The 23,182-nt window shown below is 42.2% G+C and overlaps 1 protein-coding gene across 1 annotated transcript; it reads right to left on the reverse strand.

The window, feature by feature from the left end:
* Positions 1-7,049: 7,049 nt before the first annotated feature.
* On the reverse strand, positions 7,050-21,669 carry LOC101547109 (cytochrome P450 2B4-like). Its single transcript, XM_055146438.1, has 9 exons — positions 21,496-21,669; positions 14,661-14,823; positions 14,422-14,571; positions 13,316-13,476; positions 12,648-12,824; positions 10,234-10,375; positions 8,964-9,151; positions 7,479-7,620; positions 7,050-7,276 (listed from the first exon to the last, which is right to left on the reverse strand). The coding sequence occupies exons 1-9, from the start codon at positions 21,667-21,669 to the stop codon at positions 7,050-7,052; spliced, it is 1,524 nt and encodes a 507-aa protein (XP_055002413.1).
* Between the last annotated feature and the right edge of the window lie 1,513 nt (positions 21,670-23,182).

A 23,182-nucleotide genomic window follows, 5' to 3' on the forward strand; every position in this document is an offset into this window, starting at 1 on the left:
ATGTGAACTATTATAACTTTTTGAAGGCCATAACCACCACAGAAATCTTCTTGAGGACTCACAGATAGTCTCTGTCAGCAGAGCAAAGACTCAGTAAGTGTTAGCTGAATAATTTGTAAATTTTTAACTACTCTGAGGGGGACTGGAGAGATACAGTGGGTAAGGCACTTGCCTTGCATGTGGTCAACTGGGGTTCATAACCTGGCACCCCAAATGGTCCCAAATGGTCCCTGGAGCCTGATAGGAGTAATCCCTGAGTGCAGAGCCAGGAGTAAGCTCTGAGCACAACTGGGTGTGGCCCCTAAATCAAAATACAGTCAAGTACTTTGAAAATCCTAGAATATTTTAAATATTATCCCACAAATTAGATAAATGATACTATATTGTGGTTGTCAAATTGATTAGAGACTGCAATGCTTGGCATTTAAACACTGACAAGGCAGTGCTTTACCCGTTGCCTTGGGGAAGACTTCAGGGCTCAGAAGTTGCTTAACATTTAGATTCTAAACTCCTGAATTCTCAATGAAGAGGTTTGCAATGGCCACCTGCTTCATGAAGTATAAAATATGTGAAGAATAAAATACTTCTTCAAGCAGTGTATGGGCTGAGCTGGAGTGATAAGGAAGCACAGGGTGCTCACCTCGAAGGCAGCTGACCCAGATTCCATCTCTGGCATTACGTTTGGTCCCACTAGTTGGAGTACAGCCAGGAGTAAGCCCAGAGCACAGCCAGGTGAGGTCCAAACACCAAACCAAACCAAACAAAAAAACACCCACTACAACAACCTCTCCCCCGAAATCAGAGCATGATTTATTAAACCAGTTCATCTGTAAAATGATAAAGTATGTATAAATCACTTTGTGTATTTTATGCATAATATTGAAAGATAACATGCTTAACATGTTTTATTCTTGGCATGCCAAAAGTATTTAAGAAGATCAAATACCTTCTACCAAAAATTCCTTCTGGGTATGAAATACCTTCTATACCCACCCCCCAAAAATGTGGTTTGAAAACTGTAGAAGCACCAGATCCATGGTAAAGGATTTGGGAATTCATAAAGTCCCTGGTAAACACCAAGATATCTGTCAACTAAAAAGAATTTTGCTTGTGATGATGTGTTTACTAAAATGGTAGTTATTGCCAGAGATCTCTCTGGACTTTTGGTTTGGTTTGGGGGCCACACCTGGCAATGTTCAGGGCTTACTTCCGGCTCTGTGCACAGGGAATCATACGTGGTGCCGGAACTTGAACCCAGGTCAGCCGCATGCAAGGCCAGAGCCCTAACTGCTGTGCTGTGTCTCTGATCCAGACCTTGCTATTTTAAGAACCAAATCAGAATAGCCTTCCCCTCCTTGACCACCATGTCCTGACACAGTGACTCCAGTTGCAGAGAATCCTGTTTCTGAATAACCTTGCCCCTCTGTCACAAGAGACTGATGAAAAGAGTAGTCTTTTAAAACATTGGATTTCGTTATCCTGCCCAGATCAACGTGGTCCCAGAATATAGGGGAGAGAAGGAAAGAAAGAGTGGAGGCAGAGGAGAAGCAACGGGGGCCAGGTCAAGAGAATCAGGCACAAAGGTGGTGTTGTGGAATGATAGAGACAATCTCCAAACCACAGAATCAACAACACTGAAATTAAGAGACCCAAACTTTAACAACTGAACTCAGAAAGGTCCCTGTCAAGAGGGCAGGGTTGAGGGGGCAGGATATATGGGAGGGAACGTGGGAACATTAGTGGAGGAAGGTTGACACTGGTGGTGGGCTGGGTGCTGCAATATTTTATGGCTACAACTTAACTGTGAAGAACTTTGTAAATCATGGTGCTTTAATATATTGAACATTTTAAAAAAAATTTTAATGAATCATTGTGAGATACATCTACAGACTTATAGACTTTCATGATTGCGTTTCAGTCAAACAATGTTCAAGTTCCCATCCCTCCACCAGTGCCATTCTCCACCACCAATGTTCCCAATATCCCCCCACTTCCACCCCTCCCCACCCCCTGCCTCTGTGGCAGGCACAATCCCTCTTACTCTCTCTGTCCTTTGAGGTGTTATGGTTTGAAATACAGGTAACAAGCAGCCATCGTGTTTGGTCCATAGACTACTTTCAGCATGCATCTACTATTCCAAGCGATCTTTCCAACCACCATTTGTTTAGTGCTCCTCTCTCCATCCCAGCTACCTTTTCTCCCTGCAGATGAGGTCAACTATCAAGCCGTGGGGCAGTCCTCCTGACTCTTATTTTAATTGTCCTTAGGTATTAAACAATTTTATTTTAAAAGAGTAGTCTTGTTGGCCTGCATATCCACAGCAAGAGAACAGTGAGGAGGCTGAGGTTGACATGTGTTACGAGATAAACTCCTGGAAATGGTAGCATTTGTATTAGTTGTCAAGTTTGGGGATGAGAAGGTTGCTTAGGAAGTTAATGGAAAAGCTCAGAGATTCTCAAAGCGGGGTGAGATTTTTTTTTCTTTTTGGATTACACCTGGCGATGCACAGGGGTCACTCCTGGCTCTGTACTCAGGAATTACTCCTGGCGGTGCTCAGGGGACCATATGGGATGCTGGGAATTGAACCCAGGTTGGCACGTGCAAAGCAAATGTCCTACCCACTGTGCTATCACTCCAGCCCCACGGGATGAGATTTTGTTGTTTGAAGCGGTCTCATGTATGGAGTGCAAAGCAGACACCCAGACCAACATAGTGCTGACTTATATGGCCTAATTTTGCAGGTCGTGACCTTTCCAATATGCCCAATGGCAGCCCAATACCTCATTCTCTACTCTCCAGAAGCTGCCGAAATTGCATTTCTCCTCTGACTGTGATGCTGGTCCACTACATCATGAGTGAAAGCGCTCATTACCCTAACTGAGACAGAAACTTTGATTAATTGTTGGTTATGGTGCTGCTGCTGCTGGTGCTATGTTAAAACAAAGAAGGCTGGAACTCAGGATTTGGGGTCCACCAGAGGAGAGATGTGAAGGCTCTGTTGTAATTTTTGGAGGAACACAGCGCACTAGTCCCACTGCCCAAGATTCAGTTTCGGGGCTGTGCAGTGTGCATTTGAGATTGCTTGGGAGACGCTGAGTAAACAGTAGAGAGAAAGAACATTTTTGAGTTCTTTGTATGTGACCGCACACACCCTGTGTCCTACCCTCAACTCTGAAAGTAGATCCAGGGTGAGCCCCAACTATGTAAATAGCTACATTCTCAGCGTTGCTAAGCCTCTCACTCCACCCCACACCCCTTCTTCTGAGTATCCTTCCTGAGCGTGGGGTCTGGAAGATACTGTGCCTGCCAGAGGTTGAGGCAGAGAGGATGGAAGAAGGGGAGAGAGTAGAGCACTTTAGCCAATAGAAGCCACCCAGTTCTCAGATGGAGAAAAGTGTTATCCCCACCAGTTTCTCCATATAATAGTCTGACCCCGGACAAGCTGTGGCTGGATCCTTCTACTTGGACAGGAGGGAAACTGAGGCACAGGGCTGCTGAGAAAGGCTCACCAACTCACATAGGGGCATGTGCAGTCCATATCCAAGAGCTCATCCTTGGGAGTCAGTGGGCTTGGCTGTCAATCTTCTCTGACCTCAGGGCAGTGGCCTCCCCTCTCTGACTTCAGCTGAAAGATGAGAGTTTATTGGCTTCTCTGCCAAGTGAAGAATACAATTTCTATTCAATTTCCATGACAGTCAGGGGCTAAGATCAGAGACATAGAGGAGATACTGTGGAGTTGAAGGTTGGCACTAAGCCCTTCTCTAAACACTTGATTAGTATCTTTTTTTCTTTTAATACAAGGAGCTGCTAATGGCAGTATCAAAAGGAGAGGTCTGACCCCAGCCTCCCAGTGCATGACTTCTGTTAGTAGAACCGGAAAAGCACCTTACCTGCTTCCACCATGAAGGGAAGCCAGAATAGTCATCCATATCAGAACAACCCTGCTCACAGACACCCAAAACTGAAAATAACCCATATGTTCATCTACTGGTGAGGAGATCAATATCACGAGGGGTATTTTATGCAGCTATAAAAGTAATGAATTTTTTTTTCTTTTGGGTCACACCTGGAGATGCTCAGTGGTTACTTCTGGCTCAGCATTCAGAATCACTTTTGGTGGTGCTCAGGGACCATATGGGATGCCAGGGATCCAACTTATATGTTCATCGCGGCACTGTTTACAATAGCCAGAATCTGGAAAAAACCCGAGTGCCCGAGAACTGGCCAAAGAAACTTTGGTACATCCATACAATGGAATACTATGCAGCTATTAGAAAAGACGAAGTCATGAACTTTGCATATAAGTGGATCAACATGGAAAGTATCATGCTAAGTGAAATGAGCCAGAAAGAGAGGGACAGGCATAGAAAGATTTCACTCATCTGTGGAATATAAAATAACAGAGTAGGAAACTTACATCCAAGAATAGTAGTATATAATGCCAGGAGGTTGGCTCCATAGCTTGGAAGTGGGCCTCACATGTTGGTGGAAAGTCATCCCAGATAGAGAAGGGAACACCAAGTAAAATGTGATTGGAGATCCTGCGCGGGGAGGGAGATGCGTGCTGAAAATAGACTAGAGACTGAACACGATGGTCACTCAATGCCCCTGTTGCAAACCACAACACCCAAAAGGAGAGAGAGAGAACAAATTGGAATGCCCTGCCACAGAGGTGGGGTGGGGTGGGGGGATGGGATGGGGGGGTGGGAAGGATACTGGCTTCATTGGTGGTGGAGAATGGACACTGGTGGATAGATGGGCTCTCGAACATTGCATGAGGGAAAAACAAGCACGAAAAGATGTGAATCTGTAACTGTGTCCTCACTGTGACTCACTAAAAAAATTTAAATGAATAAATGAAAAAAGAAAAGAAAAAAAGAAGGAAGGGGTATTGACTTATAGAGAATTGGGCTTCCTTTGAAGATGATAAAAATGCTCTGGAAAGAGATCAAAGCTATAGTTGTGCAAAATCCATTGAAAGAAAGTTTTTTTTTTTAATTAAAGAAGTGTGATTTCCACAAAAGAGAGGTATGAGCCTGCAGCAACGCGACATGCGGGTGATCTCCTGAGGGGGGTGGTAGCGGCGCAGTCCTCTACCGAGATGTAACCCGGGCAGCCACACGTGTGGGGCCTCTCTGCTGCTGCACAACCATGGCCCTGGAGGCCAGCTAAACTACTTTGGGCACCAGCAACTTCTTGCAGAAATGTCTCTACACTGTGAACTGAGTCACGGCCACCATCTTATGACGACCACAAAAGGGAGACATGAGCTTGCAGTGATGCAATTTTGGGAAGAAATTTCCCTGGACTTAGTTACAAAAATACAGAAATCCAAAACCGCATGGCCACTATCACGGCCACGCGACCTCATATATCTTCATTGTCAGCAATGAAAAACTATCAAATGCTTCCTTTTCAACAGGTCTGACTTTGGGCCGGGGCGGGGGGGGGGGCGAAACTACAAACAATAAGTGAGTTTTTTGTTGGAATATTGAATGTAATCAAAGAGAAAAGTAAAGTGAAATTTATCAGCTACACAGGCGGGCAGTGGGGGGCGGGGTGGGGGGAGGTATGTGCACTGGTGAAGGGATGGGTGTTTGAGCATTGTATAACTGAGACTTAAGCCTGAAAGCTTTGTAACTTTACACATGGTGATTCAATAAAAAAAAAATTTAAAAAAAGATGTGTGATTTACAAAATTACTGATAGTTGAGTTTTTAGGCAGATAATGTTTCAGTACCAACTCCCCCCCCCCATCAGTGTCAACTTCCTCCCATCAGTGTTCTTGTATTTCCTCCCCACCCCAATCCCCACCTCGTCCCCCTCCTGTCAACTGGACAGGCACATTACAAAATTTCAGTAGTTGTAGCTTAGATCTCATTTTTCAGTATTGCTGAGCCTGTGTTTTAGGTATATGGCTATACTGCTCACCCATATCACTGATATAACTAAAGCCCTGGTGCCTGTTCACCCATTACTTCCCACTGAAATAAATTCTTAATTAAATGACACCTTCTAAGTTAGGAAACGGAAACTTTTACTTCAGAAGGAAAAACAGTGACTGGTGTAGAACTCAGAAATAGAGCACAGGTCTTACACAGGTGAGACCCTGGGCACATGCTCATGTACACACACACACACAAACACACACACACACAGCCTGACCCTCAAGTAGTAAAATAATAGCAACAAAAGAGAGAGCCTACAAAGGGCAGAAATGTATATTTTATTTCAGTGGAGCAATAGCACAGCGGTTGGGCGTTCGCCTTTCATGAGGCTGACCTGAGTTCGATTCCTCCGCTCCTCTCGGAGAGCCCGGCAAGCTACCAAGAGTATCGAGCCCACGCGGCAGAGCCTGGAAAGCTTCCCGTGCGTATTGGATATTGGATATGCCAAAAACAGTAACAATGAGTCTCTCAATGAGAGACGTTGCTGGTGCCCACTCGAACAAATCGATGAGCAACGGGATGACAGTGACAGTGACTTTAGAGGGCTTGGATCTGAGATGAAGGGAGGCACTTTGGAGTTATACCTATTGAAGGCTTTGAACTTGAGAGGAAGAGCAGTACAATGGAAATGGAGAGGGATGAGACAGTGGGGAGGCTCCACTTGCTTCTGCTGCTGGCTATTCTATGTAACCTTGGGTCTAAATTTTCTTCCTTTCAGTCCTCAGTTTCCCTAACTGGGAGGGGTGGCAGGAATGTCAAGTGACCTTGAAACTCTAAGGTCAACAATTGGTCAACAAAAGGAGGCAGAGTGACAGTACAGTGAGTAGAGTGCTTGCCTTGCACATAGCCAATCTGGGTTCCATCCCTGGCATCCCATATGGTCCCCTGAGCACTGCCAGGAGTAATTTCTGAGTGCAGAGCCAGGAGTAAGCTTACTGGGTGTGGTCAAACAAAAAAACCCTCCCAAACCCAAACAATTGGTTGACAGAAACCCTTGGTCAATAGTTAGGGACATCTGGGGTGAATGGTTGCAGCAGGCAGGAAGGAGGGGGAACTCCCATTGGGATATGAGCAGGGAAGAGTCAGAGAGGCTTCCCAGATTCATTCTTCAGGACTCTGAGGGTCTCTGCTTCCCTTCCACCCTTCCTGGCGGGGAAGGAAGCAGAGCTGGAACACAGGAGGCAGTTTCCCCAGCCCGTTCTCCCGTGGTGTGAGGTCAATGTCTTCAGGTGCCTTTGAGGAGCCCAAGGAAAAATTCTGCAGCATCGAGGTGAAAAAGAGGAAGAGCTCTGAGCGGGCCAACCCTTCGCCTATACAGAGACGCTTTCCTGAGAAGACAAGTGGAAGAGGGTCATTGAAGATAGCCTTTGAAAGCATTTTGGTGGCCCTGCATTCGCTCTTGGCACATTCACATGCTCATCTACATAGATGTACACTTGAGGTACTTTTGTTTCTATTCTTGTCCTCAGTATCAACAATGTGTGTGGGGATGAGTAACATCTTCATAAGGTGAGAGAGGGTGTGACTTACCCATATAGAATGGGATGAAGGCTTCCTGCTTACGGAAGTTACCCTCTGCATCAAGGAAATGGCCAGGGTAGAAGTCATTTGGCTTCTCAAAGTGCAGTGGATCATGGAGGACAGAACTCATTATGGGGTACACAGTAGTGTCCTAAAAGTTTCTCAAAACCAAAAGAACTCAAATGACCATCCAGAAAGAGCGGTTGGATCAATTATGGAATATATGTAGATAATGAGCCCTACCCACTATGAGACTCTATAGTTAGGGTTGAAATCTTGAAAAGATTGTTTCCATTTTGTTAAGACTTGTACTCTGAGCCCTCCAAGTCTCTCTCCACCCACCCCCATCAACCACCCTTTCCCCATTTTCCCAAGACTCTTTGAACTTCTCCAGGATATATCAGCTAAAAGCTGGTTCAGCAGAGGTCTCCAAGGACTCAATGCCAGCATGAAAACCATGGTGTAATTTGAAGAATTGGTAACCATTTGGCAATCAGATATAGTGAATATAACCCCTAAATACATCTAATCTTGAAAACATACAACCATGAAAAAATAAGTTAATGAATTTTTACCTAACATTTTTACTATATTCACAGACCTGACATATATCTTTAGTATGGCACTATATTATAAAAGAAAACACACACATCCAATGAAAAACAAGTGGAACATGATCATGGTACAGATGTAAAGATGGAAGGGAAAGGTAATGTGGCACACTGGTCACCCATATAACATATGTGATAGATACAATATGTTACAAATCTTTTCATATACTTGTATCTAGGTGGAATATGTTCATATGAATTTAAAGAAGGTCTGGAAAAAGAAACATAAAATTGAGAATAGCTTGTTGTGAATAAGAAAGGTAAGAAAAATTGCTTAAATATAGAACAGCTCTCTTCATTAATTCCAAAAGTATACAGTACATTTTTCAATAAACCTAACAACCAATAATTTTTTAAATAATAAAACAGATGGGAAGGATTGTATCCCCTCCCATAAATATCTAGAACTAAAAGAATTCTCATTGTAGTCCAACAAGCAGAAGCATAAATTATAACTTTCTTTCTTTCTTTCTTTCTTTCTTTCTTTCTTTCTTTCTTTCTTTCTTTCTTTCTTTCTTTCTTTCTTTCTTTCTTTCTTTCTCTCTCTCTCTTTCTTTCTTCCTTCCTTTCTTCCTTCCTTTCTTCCTTTCTTTCTTTCTTTCTTTCTTTCTTTCTTTCTTTCTTTCTTTCTTTCTTTCTTTCTTTCTTTCTTTCTTTCTTTCTTTCTTTCTTTCTGCTTTTTGGGCCACACCCAGTAATGCTCAGGGGTTCCTACTGGCTCTGCAGTCAGGAATTACTCCTGGCAGCGTGTGGGGGACCATATGGGATGCTAAGGATTAAACCCAGGTCGGTGGCATGCAAGGCAAATGCTCTGCCCTCTGTACTATCGCTCCAGCCCCTGAGCTGTAAGTTTCACCTAAGATTTATGCCCTTCTGGTCTCACCTTAGGGAGATGATAACCCCGGAAATAAGTCTCCTTGATGACACAATGGGGGACACCAATTGGAGCGAGGTCACTGAATCTCTGAATCTCGTGAATGACTGCATCTGTATAAGGCATTTTTGCCCGGTCTTCAAGAGCTGGGAGCCGGTGTGGGCCAATCACTCTGTCTATCTCTGCTTGAATCTTCTCTGGGAATGGCAGAGAGTGGGTAGTAAAGAGGGACAAGAACATATTCCCATTACAATGGACCCAAACAAGTCACCCCGGAATGACCTGAAAACCAGAAGTGGGATGGGTGTTGTCTTGTGAGCTCTTTACCTGAGTGACCTTCTCATTGCTGAACTATGCTCACACAATAGTTCAAAAGCTTTTGCAAATTGCAACGTATTGCCTAAGTACAAAAGTTACCTTCCAAACCATTGAGGACATAATTGAAAAAAAAGTTCTTCAAATCTCATCTTCCTTCCTTCCTTCCTTCCTTCCTTCCTTCCTTCCTTCCTTCCTTCCTTCCTTCCTTCCTTCCTTCCTTCCTTCCTTCCTTCCTTCCTTCCTTTCTTCCTCCCTTCCCCCCTTCCTCCCTTCCTTTCTCTTTCTTTCTGTTACACCCAGGGATCCTCAGGGGTTACTCCCAACTCTGCACTCAGGAATTACTCCTGGTAGTGCACAGAAGGACCATATGGGATGGCAGGAATTGAACCCGGATCGCCACGTGCAAGGCAAACGCTCTACCCACTGTACTATCGCTCTGGCCCCTCAAATTTCTTCTTTCTGAGGCATCAGAGTTTAAAATAGTATTAAAATAATTGTTTTATATTTGCAGCATCTCTATCCCAACCCCCCACTAGAATGTCAACATGGGAATAGCTTGTTGTGAATAAGAAAGGTAGAAGAAATAGCTTAAATAAAGGATAGCTCTGTTCATTAATTTCAAAAAGTATGAAGTACTTTTTTCAATAAATCTAACAATCAATAAATGTTGCTTTTTAAAAAATAATAAAACAGATGAGAACAGTAATATTCCCTCCCATAAATATCTGAAAATAAAAAAATACTCATTGTAGTCCATCAAGCAGAATCTTGCCAACTTTGTGCATGGAAGCAAACCTTGGTTATATGTTACAATTTCCTACTGGAGAGGGTTTTTATTTTTCTTTCAGGCCAATCAGGCTTGAGGTTGTCAGTTTTCACCCATTCCCCCCATTCCCAGACTTGCGCAAGCATGGTTGCAGAGTACCCCACCTCCCCAACGCCCAACATCTACCCAGCTAACCTGTGACATCCGGATTCTTTAGAAGGATGAGCAGTGCGTAGCGCAGAGTGGTGCTGGTGCTTTCTGTGCCAGCGAAGAACAGAGAGAGTACCGTGTGGACAAGGTTCTTCTCGTGGAACTCACTCTGGGGATCAAAGCGCTCCTGGGAGGACAAAAACCAAGCCTTCACATCTACTGTTGCAAAGGTTTCCAGTTTCTGGTCATTTTTTCTTTCCTCCTGTTTCACCCCATATTATTACTCTGTGCCAATTTATCTTTTTTCTTATTTCACTCTTTCAAAGCCAACAATTTTGCAAACAAAAAAGTAGGGGGCCAGAATAATAGTACAGCAGGTAGGGTGTTTGCTTAGCCCATGGGTGACCTGGGTTTGATCCCCAGCATCCCATATGGTCCCCAAGTACTACCAGGAGTAATTCCTGAGTGCAGGACTAGGAGTAACCCCTGAGGATCATCAGGTGTGTCCCCCAAACAAAAAAAAAATAAAAAATGTGGGCACTAGCATGGAACTACCTAGAATGAAAGGTGGGCACTATGAATTACCTGCTATGTGATTTTAGGCAAGGAACTTGACTTTCTTTAGACCCCATACAGTTCATCATCCAGGGTTTTTGTGTGTATGAAAGTGCTCAATAAACATGAAAGATTAACAGTTGTTGTTGCAATCTTCTCTGTACTTTTCTGTCATTGGATAACAATATGTTCTTATTGGATCTTGCAGCTATGTATATGGGGATAATATTGAAGATGTTTAACAATCCATGTGGCAATTGACAGATTACTCAGAAAAAAGACATTCTCTTCTTACCAGCAGGACAGTCTTGGCCTCCAATCAGTCAGACCAGGTCTCTAGCCAATCAGAATGGAAGGAGGCAAAGAGGCCCTTTGCTGGATGAGACAGTAATTCTTTAGTTCCTACCTCTGTGGTTTTAGGTATCATTAGGATTATCTGAATTAAAATCGTCTTACCAGTTTGTTTGCCCATATCTTTGTAATTTTTATCTGATTGCATTAGATAATGTCTCTCATTCATTAAGAAATAGCAGAGACCTGGAGCGGCCCCCAACAAACGGCTCCTCTGCTTCTGAATGGCCACTATCCCAGAGGCACACGAACCAATTTCATAACCCTGTGGCTTCTTGCAGAAATGCCTCTAGACTGTGAACTAAGCTCCAGCAGGGGAGAGGTGTTTGTCCTTCAGCCTTTCCTTTTGGCACCAGTGCATGGCGACCGTCATCTTTCAGAACCATTGGACAGAGGTATGAGCTTGCAGTGACGGGGTGCATGGGGAATCTCAGGATGGGGGGGCAGTACCGGTGCTGCTCCACACCCAGTTGAGACCCCGATGAATGGCTCCTCTGCTCCTGATTGGCCATGATCCCAGAGGCACACAAACCAATTTCGTAGCCCAACGGTATCTGGCACAAATTTCTCTGGACATAATTACTAAAATACCAGGCCACGTGACCTCATGTGCTCTTCAATATCAACTATAGAAAAAAATTTATCAAATGACGCCTTTTCGGCATGTCTGATTATTTGGAGAAAATTCCAAATAATAATAGTCAGTTTTCTGTTGAAACATTAAATGTAATCAAAGTAAAGAGAGAATAAAGTGAAAATCATCAGCCACACAGGCAGGGTGGGGGTGGGATGGGGGGTATACTGGGGTTCTTGGTGGTGGAACATGTGCATGGTGAAGAGATGGGTATTTGACCATTGTATGACTGAGACTTAAACCTGGAAGCTTTGTAACTGTTCTCACGGTGGGTGATTCAATTATAAAAAATAAATTAATAACAACAAAAAAAGAAATAACAGAGTTTCCTTGTCTTGTTTCTGACTTGAGAGATAATTACTCTAGTGATTTCTCTTTTGTTACATTTGGGGCTGAATGTCATATGTATTTTGTCATGTTAAATATTTACCAATTCCCATTTCATTAATATTTGATATATTTTTAACATCAGAAAACAATGATGAATTTTGTGGAATACCTTTTAGACATATGAATATGCAATATTTCTTGTCATTACCAGATGTTTATCTGCTATTGAAGCAAATTATATCAATGGATTTTCTGATATCAAACCATCCTTAATTTCAGGGAAAAAATCTCACTTGGCCATGACATATTATTTTAAATGTAATAAATATTAAACACTGTACACTGATACAAAATTGATACTGTTTGTTTTTATTTTATTTGGATTTAAAGTTATCCTTTAAAGGCATTTCTGGAAGAGGACCTGTGAAAGCTGAATAAGGAATGGGGTTTGTGTGTTGCATCAGTAGGTTATTTTACCCATCATAGAAAAGTATTTTAATGTTTAAACAATAGGTACATCATATCCAAACATACTGCCACAATATTAGGAGTGTCCATCACCCTCCCATCCACCCCCAGTAGTCCTTACCTTGTCCATGTTAATCAGAAAAGAATCAATAAAGTCCTTTGGGGAGCTGGCATCCAGTGTCTTCCGGTGCATCTCAATATTCTCAGTAATAAAATCTTTCACTTCTTGAATTTTGCTGTACAAATGCATGTGGGGACCCGGGAAGTGTTTCAAGATGCCGGAGAGGAGTTCGAACACCTAGAGGGAAACACGAAGACCCCAGAACCTGCTCTATTTTCTGGGCTGGTGCTGAGGGTCCAGGGCTCCCACAACGTGCGTGAAGATTGTGCACTGCAGACCACAACAACATCTGAAGAAGAGCACCACTTACTCACAAACATGGGAATTGTGTCCCTCAGCTGAGCAAACTAACACACGGACACATACACACAGTGGTACATGAACAGCAGCACCCTGCTCCTTTCACTGTTGTACCCATTGAAGTCTTTTCACTTTTCATCTTTTCCAGAGTTCATCTTTTCCAGAGGCCTGATACCTACCTCTAATATGACTCATTGTCTCACTTGGGAGTGTGTGTGTGTGTGTGTGTATGTATGTGTGTGTGTGTACATAGAAAAATGACCCTTTGATTTCTTCTTGTTTTAAGGTTCAGGACAGAAAGTGTCTGATTCCTTCCTATTGTACATCCACCCCCAATTTCTGGCCCATTGTGAAATATTTGACCTTACCTGGCTGTAGAAAGAGCTGACAATGGTGAAGATTTCATTCAGTAAATTTAGCAGTCGTAAGAATTGGGGATCATGGTAATGAAAGCGCTCACCAAAAACAATCGAGCAGATGACGTTGGCCGAGATGGAATGAAAGAGGAAGGTTGGGTCCAGATAGGCCCCTGGGGATGAGAGGTTTGTCACAGGGTATCCTTTATAGCATCCTGGAAGCTTCTGACCTGGATGATGCTATATTAGTTTGATTTTTTCTTTCTCTGTCTCTTGACTAACTCACTTCCACTGGACCTCTGCATTGCAGCTTTTCATGCTGGGCTTTTCTTGTTTTTCCTGGTCCTTGCTTTGGGTTGATTTTCTGGGGATACCTGGGCATTTCTGTAATCTTATCCCCAACTATTTAAGTCAATTCACCTGCCTTTGTCTTTGTGCCATCTTTTTGACCTCATTGACATGTTGTGTCTCCCCTGATTGGATATCAATCTACACCCGTATCTTAAGCCTTTTCTTGAAGTCTCTGCTTCTGGGTTGATCATTATTGGCATTCTCAGTTTTCCTCTGTCTTCTTTCCTTCCCTCCCTCCCTCCTTCCTTCCTTCCTTCCTTCCTTCCCTCCCTCCTTCCTTCCTTCCCTCCTTCCTTCCTTCCTTCCTTCCTTCCTTCCTTCCTTCCTTCCTTCCTTCCTTCCTTCTTTCTTTCTTTCTTTCTTTCTTTCTTTCTTTCTTTCTTTCTTTCTTTCTTTCTTTCTTTCTTTCTTTCTCTCTCTCTCTCTCTTCCTTCCTTCCTTCCTTCCTTCCTTCCTTCCTTCCTTCCTTCCTTCCTTCTTCTTTCTTTCTTTCTTTCTTTCCTTCTTTCTTTCTTTCTTTCTTTCTTTCTTTCTTTCTTTCTTTCTTTCTTTCTTTCTTTCTTTCTTTCTTTCTTTCTTTCTTCCTTCCTTCCTTCCTTCCTTCCTTTCCTTCCTTCCTTCCTTGTCTTCTTTCTCTGTCCCTCCTTCGCTCCTTCTCTCCCTCTTTTTATCCCATGCCCCATAGGTTATATTCTCGTTCCATTTCTCTATTCCCACCACGCCAACCCCTCCACCTGCCATACTTCCTCCTAGCCTGGAGGACTCACCCTGGGATTTCCGTAGCTCCTTCACTAGACACTGAGCTTCCTCTTTGATTCGCTCCTCAATGCTCCGCTTCCCCATCCCAAAGTCCCTCATGGTGGCCAGAGAGAATCGTCGAAGGACCTTCCAAGACTTTCCATTGGCAAAGATCACACCTGATTGGCAGGGAAGAAAGGAAGAATTGGCTGATGCATAGTATGCTTTCTCCTCCTCTCTCCAATCTGGACCACCATCTCTCACTCACCAGTTCCCTGGAAGACAGGGTCAATTATGGCAATAGGTCCTCGACCAGAGAATGTCTCTGCCTGATCCACCAGGGCTTCTTTTACTGCCTTGTACCCACACAGGACAACAGCAGGTCGGGGCCCCAGGTAGACTGTAAAGACATCGCCGTATTTGTCTCGTAGCTGTGAGAACAAGGTCAAGAGCTCACTCTCTAAACCCAGGAAAGGATCATCATGCTCAGACCTTGTTCATTCATTCCTGAACAGCCTCGATTCCCCTGGCTTCGACCCCATTAAGGAGGAAGAAGAGACTCGGACTCTGCCTCTCATGCATATCCTGGTGTCCTGCCAAGTCTCTTGTTTCTCCCAACAGCACTCCCAGTTTTGATTTCTCAAAATTTCAGAGAGATTGAACCATGAAGAATTAAAGACTCTAAATAAACATACTATTAATAAGTAAACTGAATCAACAAAAAAAAATCTCCCTGTATAGACACTTGAGACCAGAAGGCTTCATCTGCAAACCCTACTATCCATTCAAAGATTTAATCCCTATCCTTCTCAACTCTTCTCCAAAATTGAAGATGTGGAGAAGCTGCCAAATCATTCTAGATGACCAGACCTACCTTTAACCAAAACCAAAGAAGGACATCACACACATACCAAGAAAAGAAGATATTCCTGTAAACACAGATGCAAAGAATCCTCAACAAAATAGTATCAAAGAAAATTCAACAATGCAACAAAGGGATCATATACCATCAAGTAGGATTTATTAGCAGGATCCAAAGATGGTTCAACACTATTCTTTTAACCAATCAACAAGATACAAAAACACAAAAGGTAAAAATCGCCTACTTACCTGAATAGATGCATTGGAGGTATTTTACAAAAATCAACATTGATTTATGATAAAGTTTTCAATTAAGTATGTATGATCATACACTACCACTTTAATCAAGGTCACATATGACAAGACCATAGCTAACATCACACTTAACTGTGAAAGGCTAAAAAGATGTTTTGGAGTTTCTCCCCCCAAAGTTGGACTTGCTGAAAAGGAAGCAGTTGATAATTTGTTTTCCATTGCTGAGAATGAAGAGAAACTCCAAACAATAATAGTGAGTTCTTTGTTGAAATATTGAATGTAATAAAAGTAAAGTGAGAGTAAAGTGAAATTTATCAGTAACACAAACGGGGTGGGGGATTGGGGAGGTGGGGGGTGGGGGGGAGGTAAACTGTGATTCTTGGTGGTGGAATATATGCACTGGTGAAGGGATGGGTGTTCGAGCATTGTATAACTGAGACTTAAACCTGAAAGCTTTGTAACTTTCCACATGGTGATTTAATAAAAGAATAGATTTTTTAAAAAGAATTAAAAAAGATGTTTTTAACCATTCTTATGAGGTGCCAGATTTTACAATGCTGTCATATTTTTCATGTGTACATATTTCCAATGCAACCCCCATCACTGAAGTGCCATCTTCCTTCCACCAGCATCCCAAAGGCCTCTTCCAAGATGCACTACATTAATTCAGTTCTATGGCCAAATCTCCAGTGTCAATGACTTTGACCGTTTGTTGTTTCCTTACTATGGTTTTGATATTCCACATGTGAGAGAGATCTTTTTGAAAATTATTTTTCTTAAAATAAGAGACATGACAAAGAAGCTCATTAATCCCATTTTTATTTAATTAGTATAGAAAGTTCTTGCCAAACCAATTAGGCAAGAAAAAGAAAAAGCCTTCAAATAGGAAAAGAGATAAAACTGCCCCTCTTTGCAGATAACATATTCTGTATGAAAAAGATCAAATGCTCCATAAAAAGCTGTTAGAACTAATGCGCAGATTTAGTAAAGTAGTAAATCACAGGATCAATATCTTAAAATTAATTGCATATCTACACACTAACAATAAGCTAACAGTAAGAGAAATTTAAAAACCAATCCCATTTATATTCATAACTACCTAGGAATAAAAAAATAACTAGGAACAAATTTAACAAATTTAAGAAGTGAAAAACCTGTTATGTTGGAAATTATGAAATATTATTTTAAAAATTGAAGAAGACAGAGAAATAAAATGATGACATGTGCTCATATATTAGAATAATTAATAGTTAAAATGTTCATGCTGCTTAGGAAATCTACGAACTCAAAAAATTTCTATAGAAATCCCAACTGTATATTTTACAGAAATAGAACAAACAATACTATATTTTGCATGGAACTATGAGAGGCAAACTAGTCAAAGCAATATTGAGAAAAATGCATAATGCTCCCTTATTTCCTATTATACTACAAAGTTATTGTAAAGAAAATGATATGGTATTATCATAAAGACAGATATGTAGATCAAGAGAATAAAATAGAAAGCCAGTAATAAACCCCATTTGAAAGGTCAATACATTTACAACAAAGGAAGATATAGAATTGGGAAAGGACAGTCTTTTTGGTAGGTGGTGTTGGGAAAGCAGAACAGTCACGTGCAAAATATGGAAAATGAACCAAAACTTTACACCATGCACAAAAATGACCTCAAAATGTTGTGAACACTTGAATGCAAGACCTGCAGTATAAAGCTCCTTAAAAAAAATACAGGACACCCATATCTCATGGCTTCTGTCCCATAAGTGCCATGTTAACAGGCAGTTTCACAGCCCATGACTAATCTTGGAAGAGATACCAAGTCAAACTAATAAAATTCAAAGGTACACGAGTCTTCAGGCTGAACCCTTTGGGGCTTCCTTGGGAGGAGGGCTGGGTGTGGGTCAAGAATCATTCCAGTTCCACAGATCTGAAGGTCCTGGAGCTTTGCAACACCTCCAAATTCCACAATACTGAGGGCCTAGTTGATGCGTAACAAACTAGATGGGAAAGTAACAGAAGCCCAGGAAGCTCAGTAAGTGAAAACAATGACACAGAAGGCTCAACTAGCACAAACAGTTCAGTAAATCCTCAAACAATGATTTTAATAGCATCATTGTGAGATATAACAATTTTCACAATTTTTCTTTTACTGAACTATTTCTTTTTAATAATTCCACCAACCATTTTGTTGTAACAAGCAATAAAAAATAAATTATTTTGTGCCGCCCTTCCCAAAGAGCAAGCTACCGAGAGTATCTCGCCCACACGGCAGAGCCTGGCAAGCTACCCGTGGCGTTTTCGATATGCCAAACACAGTAACAACAAATCTCACAATGGAAACATTACTGGTGCCCGCTCAAGCAAATCGATGAGCAATGGGATGACAGTGACAGTGACAGTGCCTGCCAAAGGGGCAGGCTTGAGGGGTGGATGGGAAATGTGACAATGGTGGAGGGAAGGTCACACTGGTGGTAGGATTGGTGTTGGAACAATTGAATGCTCACAACAACTGTATTATGAACAGCTTTGTAAACCATGGTGCAGAAATGAAGTTTCAATGAGAATGTAAGTGGCAAGCTCCTTGACATCAGACTTAATGTTGTATTTTTTAAAAATCTGACTCCACAGGCAAGAGAAGCAAAAAATAAAGATATAGGACAGCATGAAACTAAAATCCTATTGTGCAGTGAAAAAAAATCAACAAAAGAAAAAAGCAACAGGCTGAATCGGATAAAGTATTAGCAAAGCATCATGAGATTAGTGGCTAATGTTCAGAATAGTAAAAGAATCTATACAATTCTATAACAACAAAAGGATCTGATCCCCCCAAGTGGACAGAGGGTCTAAATAGCACTTTCCCACAGATGATAGAGATGGCCAACAGGCCTGTGAAAAGATTCTTAGCATCATGAAATGATTCTTAGCATCATAAAATGAAAAGATTCTAATCACCAGGGAAATGCAAATCAAAACCACAATACAATATCATCTTGCACCTGTCAGAATAATTATCATAAAAAAGAAGAAATAACAAAAGCTGACAAATCTCCTGAGAAAAGGATCCCTTTGCACTGTTGGTCGGAATTTAAACTGCTGCAAACACCATAGAAACCAGTGTGGGGACCAGGAGATAGTACAGAGGAAAAGGTGCACGCCTAGTTTGTGCCTCATCCAGATTCAATTCCCAGTATCAAATGGTCCCCCAAGCATTGACTAGTGTGACCCCAGGAGTCTTCCAGCACCACTACGTGTGGTCTTAAAGATCCTGATACTACCAGGGTAGCCAGAATATCCCCACCTAGTAGCATCAGATTCTCAGCCCTTGCACTGAAGCAATTAGCCAAGAATCACCAGTGGAGGTCTAAGGTCTCCTGACGTTGCTTGGGAACCTCCTACACACAAAATATAAATAAATGAAGAAGGAGAAGGAGGAAGAGGAGGAGGAAGATGAGGAGCAGCAGCAGCAGGAGGAGGAGGACAAGGATGATGATGAGAGGACAACGACGACGATGACGATGATGATCAGTGAGGGAGTTTCTTCAAAATTTTTAAAATAAGGAACTGGAGCAATAGCACAGCAGGTAGGGTGTTTGCCTTTTGTGACTGACCCGGGTTCGATTCCCAACACCCCATATGGTCTCCCAAGTACCTACAGAAGTAATTCCTGAGGACAGAGCCAGGAAATAACTCCTGAGCATCGCCAAATGTTACCCAAAAAGTCCGATTTTTTTTTCTTAAATAGAACTGTCATATGATTCAACAATTTCATCATGGCTATTTATCCAAAGGGGGGAAAAGCATTAAGTAAAAAAGACACATGTTTGTTGCAGCATTATTTGCAATAGTAGAGATATGGAAAAACCTAAATAGCCTAAAAATCTAAATAGGCCCACAGATGGATGAGGGATAAAGAAAATAAATACAGGTCTTGAATCCTGTCCTTCGCATTATATCCAGCTCTGGGACCCCCAAGTCCCGCGTCTGCATACATCAGGGAGCCACTGCAGCCCTGCCCTCCATCCTGCAGCCACCCCTTACAGGCCCTCCAGGCTGAGGTCTTCTCTAAATTCAATCAGGTATGCTAAGTGGTCCCACTGTCCCTACTGGCACCGAGAACCAAGTAGATAGATTATTCTTCCCACCTCACAAACTCTTAGGGGCTGCTCAAGTTCTATATTCTGTAATAGAATGTCTCCATAATAACCCTGATATCTAAACTGGAGGAATCAGACTTACCCCTGTCTGTCCCACTGAAATACCATTTCAGGGTCATGGAAATAGAATAACAGGTAATAAACAGTAGCCCTTTGTCTAAAATATCAAATTAGATCAGTATTCAGATAATTTGGAATATAAAACTCAACTATTAGGAGCCATAAAATTCTAAGGACGACGAGAGAAACAAAGGAATTCAGCTGCACTGATAGACAGGGTCAGGAATTCAGGCAAATCATCAAACTCAGCCAAAATTTTGAGCTTTCAGTAACGCAGTAAAGGATCTCAAAGTAACACTCCATGCAATAACCACAGAAATTAAGCAATCGCTGGAAGGTAAATTCGATTTAGCTTAACAAAGAATTGATTCAGAATGCGAAAGAGTTCATACAAATGGAATCACGGGAGTTCAAGAATACAATAGCAAGCCTTAGGAACGGACTTCTGAATGTGGAGAACATATCAGTAACAAAATAAAAGCTGGCAGCAATAATAAAGTGGTAAAATTGAAAAGAAGTAAAAGAATGGAAGAGAATGTAAGATTCTCGATGTATAATAAGAATCTTACATTATAGCAAGTATAGCCAGAGTAATAATCTCAAAATCATCAGCAGGAGAGGAAAAAAGAGAAAGAGGAGAACAAAGAATTTAGTAAAGGAAAAATAATTGTGAAATTCCCCAGTCTCTAGAGGGAGGTCTCGGCACAGACTCAAGAGTACCAAACAAAATAGACTCAAGCAGAACAACACCAAAACACATTGTAATCAAAACAGTAAAAAACAAAAAGAGAAATAGACTCCTTAAGACATCAAGAGAGAAGAAAAACCTCAACACAAGGAAAATAATGTAAGAATCACAATATATCTCCCATAATACTATACAAACAAGAAAAGAGTGGAATGATATATTTGAAGAACTGAATTTTAAAAAATCAACCTAGAGTCCACTACCCTGCAAAGCTGTCATTTAGATTTGAGGGAAGGATAAAAACCTTTCCAGACAAGCAAAAGCTGGCCACATTGGCTACAACTAAACAACCCTGCAAGAATGACTAAAGGAGACCCAACTGAGTGGGAGAGAATATTTGTACTCAACACATCAGAAAAAGAGTTAGCATCCAAGATCTAAAATATCAACAAAGACCAACAACAACAACGAATTCCAAAAACGCTATAGAAAAACAGAGAGAGGAAATGCACAGATACTTTTCTGAAGAAGACAGACGGCCAATAGGCACATGAAAAAGTGCTCATCTCACTCATAATTAGATAAATCCAAATCAAGAGATAAGACAATGAGATATTATCTCACAACAATGAAAATGGCACCTATCAAAAAAATCTGTGAACAATCTGTGTGGGTGGGGATGTGATAAGGAAGGAACTCTCATCCACTGCAGGTAGAAATGTTATTGTTACCCGGCTCAACCCCTAGGAAAAACAATTTGAAAATTTCTTAGACAAGCACTTCTCAGTGCCTACCTCCCAGGACACACAAAATTTCATTCATAAGGATGTATGGCCACCGCTATTTCTTGCAGCACTTAGTTTAAAACCTGTGGGAATTTTCCCATTCAGTCAACTTCCCTCAATTCATTCTATGTTGTGTCAGTGAAGCACATCACATTGGATTGTGGCTGCACCAACAGATCATCTCCAGGAGATCCTTCAAGGTCCCAACCCAAAGTTTAACTTTCAACTGCCTCATTATCTGGTATCTATTTACAACTGCCCACCTCCTACCGCCAAACCCCGCTCCCTGCCCCATCTCACCGCCAGGAATGACTTGAGGAAACCTTTGGGGTCTATTTGCAAAATGTTCCCCAGGAAGGGAAGAGGTCGAGGTCCAGGAGGAAGACAGCCCCTGGAGGTAGGGTGACTCCAGAGAAGCAAGAGACCAAGGAGGAGGAGGAGGAGGAGGAACAGGACAGCCGAGATCACCATCATCTCCAGTGTGCCTGCCTCTCTCCTTTCCGTCTTAAGAAGCAGGATTCTCTATTGGTTGTTTGTGTGTTATTTCTGTGGTGGCTGGAGAATTGCCAATAATCTACCTTGGCAGAACTCCTGGCAACTCTCCAGAGGCATTTGGGAATCCAAAAGCACCAGGTGCTACAGAAGCCAAGAGGGGTTTGTTGGTTGTTTTTTTTTTTTAATCACTCGAGGTTGTGTTCCAAAGGAGCACTCATGATGAGTGCTTGAGTGGAGAGCATGTGCCTGGAACAAGGATATTGGAACACAAGGAGGTGGAGTTTTGGGTGGTTCCACTGACAAGGTAGCTCTCAGCCAGTTTTGTGGCATGAGCAATTCAGATAGCTGGCAGGGGCATCCTGTGCCATTGGGGGATAGAAATTATTCTTGGCATCCAAAGAGAGTGAGATGTAGAGGCGGCAGAGTCTGATGGGGTTAAATTGTCCTCCCTGTAGGGTGGATCTGGAGATTGAATGATTTAACTGTTTCTCAGCCAATACTCTGACCTTTAAACACCTGTCATGTGCTACAAACTATTATGGGAATCAAGAACATAGGAAAAAGCTACATCACAGGTGTGCCTTCATGGAGTAGTTTGGGGTCAAACAGATAGCATAAGGGTACAGCACTTGTCTTGTATGCTGCTAATCCAGGTTTGATACTCCACATTAGGCCCACTGAGCACTGCCAGGAGTGATCCCTGAGCACTATGCCAGGAGTAAGCCCTGAGCATAGCTGGTAGAAATAAAGCAAATAAAGAAACTCACACTGGTGGAGGGTGTAGGAGTGAAATGTGTTATGCAGGAAACCCTGCTGTTATCAAAACTGTAAATTACGGCGTGTAAAATAAAATAGACCATAGAACTGGTCTGGAGGTAAAGGAGAAGCTCTGATGATGCGAGTCACACCTGACATGGCATGGTTTCCCAACTCACCCAAGGTTGACAGTTCTTGGGAACTTATTGAATCTCATGGGCTCACAGGGAATTCAAGATGCCAGTTTAGAATCACACGTGTTGATGGGCTGTGGATTGAGGGTGCTCTTTCATCCAGGGGAGGGGCAGCGAGAGGAAGTATGTATGAGAATGGAGGTTGGGGCGGAGGCAGGATACAATCATGGTACACAGTGTGGGAGAGCCTTGAAAATATTTTGCCAAAGCTCAGATAGAGAAGGGAACACCAAGTATATGATGTTGGGAGGACCCATTCAGGTTGGAAGATGCGAACTGAAAGTAGACTATAGACCGAACATGCAGGCCACTTAATACCTCTATTGCAAACTACAACTCCCAAATGGAGAGAAAACAAAAGGGAATGCCCTGCCAAAGAGGCAGGGTAAAGTGGTGGGGGATGGGGATGAGAGGTGGTGAGATGGTGGTGAGAGGGATAGTGGGATCATTGGCGGAGGTGAATGGGCACTGGTGGAAGGGTGGATAAACGATCACTGTATGAGTGAAATGCAAACACAAAAGTTCATAAGTTTGTAACTGTG

The sequence above is a fragment of the Sorex araneus genome, chromosome 8, assembly GCF_027595985.1.
Source record: "Sorex araneus isolate mSorAra2 chromosome 8, mSorAra2.pri, whole genome shotgun sequence".
Classification (NCBI taxonomy): Eukaryota; Metazoa; Chordata; class Mammalia; order Eulipotyphla; family Soricidae; genus Sorex; species Sorex araneus.

Excerpts from the sequence above, each read along its gene's own strand:
- LOC101547109 (XM_055146438.1), bottom strand. The coding sequence starts at position 21,669 with ATGATGGTGATCTCGGCTGTCCTGTTCCTCCTCCTCCTCCTCCTCCTT. Across the intron at positions 9,152-10,233 it reads AAAGAATCCGGATGTCACAG|AGAAGATTCAAGCAGAGATA; the intron begins GTTAGCTGGGTA and ends TGCCATTCCCAG. Across the intron at positions 7,621-8,963 it reads GGGGTTATCATCTCCCTAAG|GACACTACTGTGTACCCCAT; the intron begins GTGAGACCAGAA and ends AGAAACTTTTAG.